This window comes from Oryzias latipes, chromosome 17 (assembly GCF_002234675.1).
Source record: "Oryzias latipes chromosome 17, ASM223467v1".
NCBI classification, from domain to species: domain Eukaryota; kingdom Metazoa; phylum Chordata; class Actinopteri; order Beloniformes; family Adrianichthyidae; genus Oryzias; species Oryzias latipes.
In genome coordinates, this window is record NC_019875.2 from 2,738,403 (window position 1) to 2,751,748 (window position 13,346).

At 41.9% G+C, this 13,346-nt stretch overlaps 1 protein-coding gene across 6 annotated transcripts in view; it reads left to right on the forward strand.

The window, feature by feature from the left end:
- Positions 1-13,346, forward strand: part of cadm3 (cell adhesion molecule 3) — a 121,326-nt gene that overhangs the window by 35,677 nt on the left and 72,303 nt on the right. For all 6 annotated transcript variants that reach the window (XM_023964905.1, XM_023964906.1, XM_023964907.1 and 3 more), the window contains exon 3: positions 10,495-10,644. In XM_023964905.1, coding sequence (XP_023820673.1) covers positions 10,495-10,644 — 150 coding nt within the window. The remainder of the gene's footprint in view (positions 1-10,494; positions 10,645-13,346) is intronic.

Genomic DNA, 13,346 nt, shown 5'->3' on the forward strand with positions numbered 1-13,346 from the left:
TGAAATATTTTTTCTCCCTGTGTATTGTATCTACCACAGATTTATTTCTCTGAAACAGCTGGAATGATTGTGCTCAGAACATTGGCCCACAAATATATTTAAACGTCCACATTGATGTCGGTTGCACTGAACAGCATTATTCCATACAAGTCTTGCTTTCATGGGAACAACTAAGATAACATATAATGAATAAACTTTGTATTGAAGATACCTGTCTCCTCTCAAATAAAATAGAACCAGGACCTAGCTGGGCATGGATTAGAACCAGTCAAGTTCTAGCTAGAGATTAGTTTCTCCTGCAGACCTTTACCACACAACCCATTGGCTAGGACTGACAAATGAGAGCTGTCAAGGAAAAACAAATGCCTGTACATGCAACCGCAACAATAGAAGACATCCCCTTGATTTGCATAACTGACACAGCTTAACCTTTATGTCAACAATGAGAATATGTGATATGATCACCTATCAGGGCTTCACTCCTCCAAATGTTTTACACATTTCGCTGCTCCAACACATGCAGATCCAATTTAGGTGTCACTCTCAGGCTCTTGCAGGGCTTGATGAAGAGCAGACGAGCTGAATCAGGTGTGCTGGAGTAAGGAAACGAGTAACACAGGCCGAGAAAGCAGGCACAGCAACTGGGATTGGGAAACACTATAGTCTCCAGGGAAGGGGATCACTCTGAACCAGTATGGACAGGAGGAATGATTACTAAGGCTGCCCTCAAGGATGGCACCAGGATTCCATGTATTTCTAAAATAAAATCGTTTTGCCTTTGACTTGTGAGCTCCTATCCTTCCCGTTTCTAAGCACCTAAACTATTTTCAATCATCCATTGCTCTGTTTTCTCGTTGTTTGCAGTGCCCTTCCTTGGATTTAACTCTAAAAACGCATTTTCTTTCTTTTTGTACTTTCATTCTTTTTGCCCCTTTCTAAGTCACCCTGTCAAATATCCTCATTGCTCTCATCTATCTATACATGCTTATTTCTGCCATGTCCTTCGTTCACCTCTTACTGTCCTCTTAATTCCATCCTTTCTTCCTTGTTTTCCTTGTGCTTCTCTCCATCTTTCTCACTCCACTCAGGCTCACTCCGTCTTTCACTCCCAAGCAAATCATTATTCTTTGTCTTTTGTCAGCAGTGATGCTGCTGCCCTTTGCTGCAAGCTCAACCCTTCTCCCTCCTTCGCTCACCCCATGCTCCTCTTTCTTTCTCATAGCGCCTCTCCAGCGGCAGGGTGGGGCGGCCGACTTGGCGCCTCGCTGCTGCCGCAGCTACGATGCTGCTGTTGTTGGTGGTAATGGGGGTGGGAGGGGGGTGATCTAGCTTGTGGAGGATGAGAATGAGGAGGGGGTTCGTCTGGGCTTTGAGCTAACTAAGTTTGACAGGCAGCAGGGGAAGGGTGGGGTGGCAGGGTGCAGGAGGTTGCTGGAGAGGATCTTGATTGGAGCGGATTGAGGTGCTTTTTTTGAGCTCTGCGTATCATCTGCAAGCCCACTCAGACATTAAAAAAAGTCAAGATGGAGTAAAAACTAAAGGTTAAGGAGTTTGTTTGCGCTAAGACTGCAGGCAGGGGTGCTAAAATCCCACATACGGACTCTGATCCAACGCTAACCTCCAGACCCTCCTTGCTCCGCCCACTCACAGCCCCAAAAGATTATGAGTGACTTGTTAGGCGCCCTTAAATGAAGATGACAGCACAGTTGGATGAGATTTCCAACTACTACTACTAAGTACAAAAAGCTCAAAAAAACAGTGATGGCTTTCCCCTCATCTCCTCAGGTCTGCCTCACAAACCGCAGAAATGTGCTGTAACAACCTATGGTTTGCCTTATTTTTTTCACTTTGTAAATTTTTAATTCGCACTTTAAAGCTACATTGTATGGCTCCCAGCGGGCAAGCTGAGGTGGTTGGTGGGGGGTAACGGATGGCGAGATGGATGAAAAAGAAGAAGATAATGGGGAAGGGGGGCTGGTGGACAGTAGAGGTGGGCAGAAGGACACACAAACACACACATTTACCCAGGGGGATGGGTGGTAGTCGGGGACAGCTGGGCATAGATGGATGGTGTGGGGGAGGAGGCTCTGTATGTGTTAGGGCGTGCGTGTTTGTGTGCTAGCTTACATCTCCGTGAATGTGTTCTCTGTGTGGAAAAGTGTGTGCTGCACATTTCCTAATGGAAGTCATATTTTTAAAGCACATCTTTATATTTTTATGTCATCCTGTAAATGTTATATGTGCAGAAATGTGTGTGTTTTCCTGTCTGGGTGGTTTATATGTGCACAGTCATGGGTGGAGGTGGGCATTCTTGCAGTACATTTGTGTGATGCTTGTGTGTGTGTGTAATGGCCCATGTCAAACCAAGCCGTATCAAACTACACTGTTGGTTGGGTTTCCCATCCAATGCGCAGAGCAGCAGTAGTGGCAGCACTCAATGCAGCAATACAGGGATTGGGATGCACACATATCATGGCAACACATGAAAGCAGATAGCAAACATGAAATAAAAACCATCTCATGAATCAGCATGGATGCACATTTAGGCTATAGCCAGGCGAGGTTGTAATGTGCACACATGAATCAATTCCTCCCAACAGAATAAATACAAATGTGCTGGAATGCACACTTGAAGGCCCACAAACAGACAATGCCTCAGTCACCGTAGGGTTGTTGCGGGTTTTTTGGGTGGAGGGACCCGTGGCGGGTCGTATGAAGGAGCGTCCGAATCCTAAAGGGAGCACAGGTGTATTGTGCAGTTCCCTTGTGGTTTGTGCATGTGGCATTGTCATGAAAATGGAACATACGATTGTTGTGCGTGTGGTAGGTGAATCGTGAAGTAGCTGAAAGAGTACTGAAAGTTGCACACACTTGTGATCACTTAATGGATGATGCTGTCATAAGTTGACCAAGCCAGACTCAAGTCGTTAGCGGTCAGCAAGATGTTCCTTACTGACCAGAATGTCCATATAAACTAAACTCTGATTGTCTCAGTGCCTAATCTCTACAACACCCTTAGCACTGTACACAGGTTTTGGTGTGGAGTGTAAAGTCTGTACAACACGCCTGTGTCTCACCCACTTCACCCCTACTATTTTGCTGTATACTTGTTCACTGCGACCTGTTGCCTGCAGCATACCTGTAGAACAAATGTGCATGAACATCCACCGGTGAGGGCGGTTGTGACTAAGGCTTTAGTGAGCGCCTTAAGGGTCAGTGTGGAGTGACAAACTGTGGAGTAGAATCAGAAAATGACCTCTCTACCTTCACTCCCTCAGCTCCGTGAAAAAAACCAAACTCCTCAAATGTAATTATATTAGCATATAGCAAAAAATAGCTAAGAAGTGTCACGCACAGACTTGAAGAAACCCCCCCAGAGATAATCCGAAGGAGCACTCCAAATCCACCGTAGCAGGACAGAGACAGCAAAGATAGACTGGAGGATAAGAGAAGTAAAATATTTGAGAAAGAAGAGAGGAGAATGATCAGCAGGAGGGTGAAGATTGAGCCAGATGGAAGGAAATAATGGGGGAAAGATTAAGGAAGTCAGATAAATGAGGGGGAAAGGGTTAGCACAGAGATTGCAATATTTGACATCTGTTCTTCTTCTGTTTCGTGAAACAAGTTTAAAAAAAAAAGAAAATGTTCAGTTTTTCAAAGTAATAGTTCACACCTTGTGGGAAAAAAGCTCATTTACAGAGAAAAGATGATAAGACTAATCATAAATTTAATTGCTGATTCGTGCGTAAGGCACTGTGCTGGTGTTAGAAATGAGATCTTTGTGCAAACTCTGCTAGCCTCACTGCAGGGTTTAATACGACTCCTCCCATATGTCCTGCCCCTTTATTCCAGTGGGAAACTGAAGCACCGCTGCAAAAACCTGCAATAAAATGATGTTTTCTACGGACCATTGAACAAAAAGAACAAAATGCTGCAAATCATAAGAACATCCAAAACTCCAGCAAAAGGGCACATTTACCAAATATCCATAGGGACTGTTTTCATGTGCGCAATACCATTGTAACATTAAGTGTAAAGTATATTGACAAAGTTAATACAGACAAATGTTGTTCACAGCTGCTGCAGATTGATTTTTATAGTGAGTGAACAAATCATTTTTGATTAATCATTGTTGAACATTAAATAGTAAACATGTGAGCCTTTTGGAACATACAGTCACAGCCCCATTCACACACATTCACACACTGATGGTGGCTCCACTGCCGAACACTGGCGCCAACCTATAACCACCAGGAGAACTGTGGGGTTTAGTGTCAGGGGACAATGGGCATTTGCAATCCTCTGATAGGAGGTTGACTGCTCTACATTTGCATCACACATTGCATTAACCCTTGTGCTATCCTATGGGGTCAAGATGACCATTGACGTGTTCTCCCTACCATGACAAAGGTGGATAAAGGTGGAAAGATTTCATGTAATCCATGGAAACCAGTGAAGATCACAAATCATTGAAGAAAAAAGGTTCAGAGCACTGTCTAGTGGGTCTAGATGACCCAACTCCAAATGTTAAAGTGCCTAGGATAGCACAAGGGTTAAGCAGGAAACCCAGGAAACAGTGTTATTCATGTAGTGACATCTGGTGGCAAAACTGTAGAATGCAAAAAAAAATAAAAAATTCTGCTCACACCTGTTCAAAGAAACTGTACCTTATGTGTGAAGATGAAAGCAAAGTTTTTTCTTTTTGTGTTGTAGCAAAAATTCAAACATGTTCTTGATTTTCAAAACAAATTTCTCTGTACGATCTGTGATTATGGAACGTTTGAGTAAATTTGCAATATCTCAAAAGAAAAGCAGAGAGAGATGAGCACTTGGGCACAGGGAAAGGCTCAGCCAGGAACTTAAGGATTCACAGCAGGCAAAGCCAAATTGTGAAGTTTGTGTCTGCGCTACAAATAGTAGCTCTGACAAAAATAGTAGCAGTTAGCTTCCTTTTTCTTGTAAAAATGTCTCAATTGTACAGATTTTTTCAGCTGGCTATCATTTAAAAAGTTAGTCACTTAGAATTCTCTACTATTACTAATAAGCCAAACATGTTCATCTGTTACGCTTAGATTTAAACTTCTGTAAATAAATTTTTGTTTATCAATAACCTGACTTGTTGAAGTAAAAATGCAATGTAAATCTTGATTAATGAATAATGAATATTGATATTGTTTTGCCAGTCTGGATTTATTTTCAAGTTTTTGGTGCAGGAAATGCAGCAACGGGGCCAATTACAGCTGTAGAAAGTGCACACAGGCAGTTGTGGCCTTCATGGATGTCTTGTTGATTTAATACAAGCACAGAGTCCCTTTGGAGGACTGCAGGGCAGTCACTCAGCCGTCTACAGGAAGAGGAGTACAAAATCAATTCCACGGACAAGTTTATGTGGTCACAATAAAGTAATGGGGGTACAGCCACTCTATGATTATGACATTTCTACAGGGACCCTCCTCACACAACGGGGTTGATCGCTACTATGCATGAGTGCACAAAATTTACCATCTGACATCCCAGCTGAGCTTTCCGTGGCTGTGCCCCCTGCTGATCCAATTTACCTCCAATATCAGATGCTTGTGAGGCAGAGAAAACTCACTTTAATGGGATTTACCTGTAAAACTATAGAAAACACTAAACAATACTATTTTGTATTAATGCTCATAGGTTTTTAAATCTATAACTTTTAGCTCTCAAAACATTTTTATTCAGACTTCTCACAATAATTTAGAGATATTGTTGATAGAATTGGTCTAAATTGTCATTATTAATATTCATATAAAAAAGTGACCATGTCAATAGCAGGTATTTCCACTATTCTCTGCAATGACAGTTCGACAGCGACGCCTCGTGATGTTATTCTGAGGTTCCAGTCTTTGAGTGCACTTCTGCCAGGTCACTTGTTTTTAACATTTAGATGCTTTCTGAAGTTTGGGAAAATCCAGCAGGTTTGGTTGATTTCATTCATTCACAAACAAAAATGAAGATTTTTAAAAAGCAAACCTAACTCAAAAAAATGTAAACTTAAAAAAAGCGTTTCCATTTAAAGTTCCTAAAGACAGAAGGGACTCCTTTGTTGATGTTTGATAAGCAGACTGTTGTAACACTATGTGATGCTTTTTACCATCAACTCCTGTGCTCCTCACAAAGAGCACAAATAAGAACCTATTTCTTTCATAATAAATACATTCATATTTTTCCATCCTCCTCACTGAAGAGCCCTCCAGCTCCTCACACTCACTCTGTTTTCTCACTAGCTCCTCACACTCAGATTCCCACCCTGTTTGCTTCCAAGTTTCCTCTTCTCCATCCATCTTTCTCTCTCTGTCCTCCCCATTACCTGCTTTGATTTGGCCTCCTTTCTCCCTGTGCGTTCTTCTCTCACCATGTTGGGGACTGAGGAGAGTGTAAATTGTGTTGCTTTAAATACTCGTGTCTTCCTCCGGCTTACAGCTTGGAGTGGAGATAAAAGAAGGAACGTGGCGAATATAAAAGTCACAGCGTTAACGTTGACATCGCTCAGGAAATTGATAGGCCTTTGGTGTGAGGAATTTAGGCTGACTTAACCGTTTAAACTTTAACTGAACCACATTTGCCTTCTTTAACTTTGCCGTTGAGAAGCTTCAAAGATAAGAACAGCTGTAGCTGGATCCCAGGCTTACTGAGGTCACAAACTTGTGGTGAGTAACTGTGGAGACTTTGAGCCAATCGGTATTTGCAAAAGATTGGGTTTGGTTTGCCACAATACAGTTTCTCATGAAGCGTCCAAACAACACAAACATTTTCATCAACTCACGGCAGAATCTTTCTGTCTCCATGCCATTACCCCCAACCACCAAGCCCACCCGCCCCATCTTTAGAGAATATCTTGAGTATTTGCTCCGTTTGACAAATGATCCTAAAGCAGTTATAGTCTCCCCACTGTTCTCCCACTAAATTAAGCTTGTCTTTAATTAATTTCTGACCAATAAAGCTGACAAAGTTGCTGTGCTTGCATGCATTATTGAATCTTTAGATTTAGGGTGCAGACTGCCCTTTCATCCTAATTAAAACACTCCATATCTTAAAGGCCTAACATCTAAGATCATTTATTAGCCTAATAGAACTAACATAAAAGCATTGTGTTCAAACTACAACCCAAGTTTGAACTCAAAGAGCTGAAAACTAAAACATTTAACCCTTGTGGTATCCTAGGCACTTTAACATTGGGAGTTGGGTCATCTAGACCCACTAGACAGTGCTCTGAACCTTTTTTCTTCAATGATTTGTGATCTTCAATGGTGTCCATGGATTACATGAAATCTTTCCACCTTTATCCACCTTTGTCATGGTAGGGAGAACACGTCAGTGTAAGGGGGGGGTCATCTAAGATAGCACAAGGGATAACCTAGAGATGCCTCTGTATAAAGAGCACAAACCAGGTTGTTTCTATAACCTTTAACTTATTAGTAACAGAATATTATTATTATTATTTTAATCAGCCAAAACTTCTTCTAGGTAAAAAGCAGCATCATTAGCATATTATAAAACTTTTATATCTGGGTTTCTAATTCAGACAAAAGTGAACAAACAAACAATCAGCCATTTGACCGTTCAGTAAAGTGTTGCGGTTTCCAGACTTGCTCATGTCAATCGCAGCACTTCCCCCTTTTGTGTCCCTGAGATATGAAAATGTTCATGAAAGTGTATCAAAAAAATCTTGCCTCAAAGTAATGGCAAATCCACCACGAGTGTCTGAAGCCTGTCTTGAACTGCTCAGCATTTAGTCAGAAAGTGTGTGAAATACTAGCTTTATATTTCTGATCATAGACACAAAAAAAGATGGAAATTTCAAGCACAACTGTCGCACAACACAAGAGAGTCACAGAGAGTCCAAGACATATTTGTGCAGTGCCAATGTAATGTGATTTAAGACAAAAATTCAAATTCTTTTCAGAATTCTGATCTCTCCAACTATTTGTAAGCTTTTGCAGTCAACCAAAAACCAATATTACTTCATTGTCCATTCTGCCAATGTTAGGTGCATATTGAAAATAGACACACTGTGAATCAAAATATCACCTTGAGTTTAAAATTGAAAGAAAAACACACCTTTTTCATGAGCGTTTGACTCTTGAAAACCTAATTAAAGATAAGTCAAATCCCTGTCTGCTGAGCTGCTGAGCTTTAGATCTACCTCCAATATTCCTGCCACGCAAAAAAATGATGATTACAGCAGCAGCTCTGACAGACTATTGAAGAAACTGGTTTGGCTTATTGGCTGATTTTGTGAAAAAATAAATAAAAAAAGAGGTTTAAATTAATATTGTGGAAGCCAAGTTAATCTACTCTGTCTCAAAGATTCTCCAGAGAACCAAATGAGTACATGTGCGTCTTCTGAAAATCCTTTTAATCATCCAACATAAATGAGATAATTATGTTGTTATTTGGCTTTCATAGGATTCATAAAAACAAAAAGTTATTTGGCAAGCACACCTAAATATGGCACAGTGCTTTCATGAATAAAAAGGTGGGAGTGAATGAACGGAGGTCAAAGATTTTGATAACTCCACTCGTCTTTTTCAAAGAAAGGCTCTTCACTGAGGAGTGTTTAACTAACTCCTGATGCATTCTACTACCTGAACAAATGTCACACGTGGCTTGTTTTCGCCTTGATATACCAGCACTGCAACCAAGATACAACCTAAATTTGGAGAACTAGTCAGAGCTCATTGCGGTTGGCTTGATGAGTGATGCCCAGGGACAGCCAATTTGCTCTAAGTGTTCATGCCAAGTGGAGGAGCTCATGCGATCAGCCGCAAGAATTAGCCCTAGACGCTATTAACGGAGACACTAATCCACGGTGCACTTGACCGCATATTCAGCCCAGGCCATCTCCGTGCATTGACTCACCACAAGGTCAGGATTGCATTAAAAGACAGGAAACAGCTCAGGAGACTTCCTGTCACGCAGGGTTAAAGGAGTCCACTGAAAAGCATCAGCCAAACCTTAAAAGCTGTTATCGCTCTCAATCCTTACAGCCCAGGGGCAAATCTAAAGTTACTTTTCCTTTTCTAATAATTGCTGTGTTCTGATGCTGAACCAATCTTCCAGCTTTAAAGAAATGTCTGCTCCTGTAGGCTCCTCACATAACATCTACTTCAAATATGTGTCTGTGCTTCTACAAAGTTTTTTTTTCTCACCTCCTCCTCTGCATCCACTCTTCATGTGCTCCTCCCTCCCCTCATGTCTTGCTGCTAGAGCACACTTAAGCAGATGTTCTTGCAAAAAAAAAAGAAAAATCAACTAAGATGCCAGTGCAAGGATGTGATAACACCCCATGCTGCATCTAAACCTGTCTCCCACTTGACAATTTAGTTCCAATTAAGCTATTTATACACGCCATGTTTTCAGGGGCGACGGAATCGCTTTGAGACTTATCTTCTTGTGAGATGTTCTCTCCTTTTACTTGGTCTTGTTGTCAGTTTTGCCAGATTTTTGTTTTGCCTGAGATTAATTTGAATAAGCCCTGGCATGTTTAGAGAGAGCAGAGACAGCAGAGCGCGGTCAGGTGCACTTGAGGCTTCAAAAAGCCAAAAAGGTATTTACGTCCATCATCAGTTGTCATAACAAAGGCTGCACATGTGTGTGTACATCGCCTGCTCTGGTACGGCAAAATGCAACCTTCCCTGAATGCAGAGTGAAATTAGGCTGCATCATCATCCGTTATCAAGGGAGCACCGTTAAATACAGTAATTTGAGTCAATTTGAATACTGTTACACACCCAGACAGTTCACTCATGATTGGTTTTCCAGTTTCAGCTGCAGCCTTTGAAATCTCGTCATTATGAGGGGTCATTTGTATTCTCATTCTCCTTTCCTCTGACCTGCTCATTTCCATAATGCCTGTCTCATTTGAGCTTGTACTGTCGCCAACGATTCAAATGCTTGCAGTTTAAAACCGATACTGGTATTGACAAAAGAGGGTCACAAAGCCATTAGAGGCGCAAGTTTGGACTCTTGTTGTGTCTTTGACCTGTGGAGAGCAGCTGTCTGCCACAGTCTCTTCATCTTTGCCAGTCCCTCAGGTCCTGCAGTCTCCTGATGCCAGAGCAGCTACTGACTCATGGCTCCTACATTGGCCTAGCAGACATACAACCAGAGAGCCATTTGTCAGCTTTTTTGTCTCTCTGACAGGGTGTCTGTGTGTGTGTGTGTGTGTGTGTGTGTGTGTGCTTGCTGTGTGCACTCAGAAAGACAGATAGAGATATACAGATAATCTGACAAGCAAAGAAAGAGATGGGGCATGGGGGGCGGTAAGATGGAGAGAAAGAGAAGGGTTGAGGCGAGTAAAGCGTTTGCTGGGTTTATCAGCTTTTGTATCAGTTTGGGCTGCTGTCTTTGCTGCTGTTTTCATATGAATGTGGTTTTTCTTAGATATCTTCTTGTCTGTTTTTTTGTTTGTTTATTGTTTCCTCCATCACAGTGAGTTTTTCTCTCCTTTTTTGCCACATACAGACGAAGACCCCTTGCAGCCTGTGACCTCTGATGAGACTGTGCCCGTTGGGGGCACAGTGACACTAACATGCCGGGTGGCAGAGTCCGATAATTCATCTCTGCAGTGGTCCAACACGGCACAGCAAACTCTGTACTTTGGGGGAAAAAGAGGTAAGAAAGGCTAAAGAATCACAACATTTTGCAAAGCATTTTAGAATCCTGGTCCAATCCTCTTTTGTTCTATTGTTAAATCCTTCCCAGTGGTCTTTGAATTCCGAATATTTAGGCAAAATCAAAAAATCTGTTTTCCACAACATAGTTTCTGCAGAGCGGCAGGAGTTCATCAGAAATTTGCCTCTGAGTTGTCCTGCTAGTTTACAGCCCCTCACACCCCCTGTGAAGCTATCCATCCACACAATTCTTTTTTATACTGTATTTATCCCACAAAGGGAAATTTCTCTTCACGTTTCACCCAGATGGGTGAAACCACTGAGGTGTAAAGGACCCCCATGCTCAGCATTGATATGGTAACTGCCCCCCTCCGGAAATTGAACCCTTGTTTCCTGCGCGGTAGCCTTCTACCTTACCAACCAAGCTACCCAGCCATGAGGGCACATGCATCTATTTGTCTGCTTATGGATGCATCAGAATGGAGCAGAGCAGGGAGCTTATGGCCCACTGATTGTAGTTTGTACGTAAGAACTAAAAGCTTTTTCAAACGGCATTTTTTATCAACTCCTGATCCACGCCAATTTGAAAAGAGAAATACTTAGAAACACAATTTTATTCCTAACTTTCTCTAAATATCATGAGAAAAATATTGCAAGAACATGTTAAAAACACCAAAAACACAATTTTCATTGGAGTAGGTCTTTAAAAGTTTGTGGAAAAAGTCATAAAAACAAACAGGAACCAAAGTCTCCCTCTTATGGAACTCATGTTCTTTGAGTTTTTGTCATCCATGTCTGGCATTTTTCTTTTCAAAGAGAACAAATTTAATGAAATCATTTCATTTTTGAATTTCTGAGTATTTTTCCTTCTGTTAAATTGCTGTCAATCAAACTGTTGCACAGACGCTCGGTTTGAATTAATGAGCTGTTGTGATAATAATAATGGATTGGGTTTTTCTGGGCTTTTCCAGACACTCAAAGCGCTAACAATATGTCCCTTATTCATTCATGCTTGATGATGGTAACTACTGATGTGGCCACAGCTGCCCTGGGGCAGACTGACAGAGGCGTGGCTGCTAGTTCACGCCTGCAGCCCCTCAGACCATCACCGGGACATTCACACACCAGTAGAGCAACACTGGAGGAAGGGAGGGTGAAGTTTCTTGCCCAAGGACAAAAAGCCTATTAGCTGGGGGGGGGTCACTTAAAGTCCCAAATATGTTTTCCGTATTTGTGTTCTCTCTGACCGAGTGAAGGCTTGCTGTCCTGAGTGAACCAGAGAGGATAGAAATAAAAACAAGAGTAAAATCAGGGGAGCTTTTTTATTGTGGCCTTTATGAAAATAATCATAACATAAAATTTAAGAGACCCGAGCAGGCTGGCTCCCCATCCCGCAGTGGGTCTCTGTCCTCTGTCTGGCCGCCAACTCTCCCCGGGGAGCCGCCATAGTGAACGGGATGCCTCCAGCTCCATGGACCCTGTGACAGAGTGTCCAGGGTGTACCTGCCTTCACCCACCAATAGCTGGGACGGGTACTGTTGGGTGCCTTGGTTCAAACTGGTACCAAATTGCGCTGCAACGCTGAAATCGCTGCGCCCGTCATTCAGAATTTTACCGCAGGACCTCAGATGGCGTCTGTACCATTGACCTAACATTGAAACTGGCCGCCTCTGCTGCAAATTGTGTTTGTTGTGAAGGCAGCTTAACTGTAACCCGTAATCCTAAACTTTACCTTCCTCTGGGTCCATGTGGCCAAGAAAAAGGTTTAACACTGACCGCACGGATTTGGAAAATTACGTGTGAATAGTCACTTTCTTTCTGGCATTTCATTTAATTTGCTGTTCAAGTGAATTGAACAATCTGCATGTGCTAGAATCACATCAGTACTGAGCCACAGCCAGTGCTACTTGTAGCCTAAATTCTAATGTCATTCGAAGCATTTTTCATGGACTTATCAAATTTCTTTTTTGTCTATAATTTTATCAAACAGCATGGTCTGGTACAGACATTTCTTTTGTCATTTTGCACATTGTTCAAAAAGTGTCGACTTGGAACCAGAAATATGTTACTTTTCACGGTTTCTTTATCGCTAAATAGAAACTTTGGAGAATAGAGACTGTCAGTCGGTGTCATTTGTGTCCCCTCCCCCCTTGTGTCAAGCTCTTCAAGATGCACCGTATTTGAAATATGACAAAAATGTTACAGGCGGACTTTAAAGGAAATTCCTCAAACTTATTTTAAAAAAGCATTGATTGCATCTTGGCACAAAACAGAAAAATGTCTGGCACTACTTTTTATGGTGGTGAACGACTTAATGATCAAAAACCTAGAGCAAACAACATCCTTGCAGGAGTTTTATTTATAAACTCCACACACAGAGGATGAAGAGTGATCAGACTTCAACCAATTGTTGCATCTCCTTCTGTGTTAAGCGATGCAGAGACCAATGTCTACTTCCAGTTTAGCTTTGGTGATCACAACAGATATGACAGCAGATGGTTTGTTACTAAAGAGAACCATCTGTGACGCCGATTCTGGAAAGTTGATGGAAAATAGTTCTCATTTTCAAACGTTGGCAAGTGGATAAATGAACATCTGCCCATTATCTTCTGATTCTGGTTGGTTTCATTCATTCAGATCAATGGTCCACGGCCATTTGGTAATCCTCAGAGCCATTTCGAAAAAAGGGGGAAACCTTTGGTT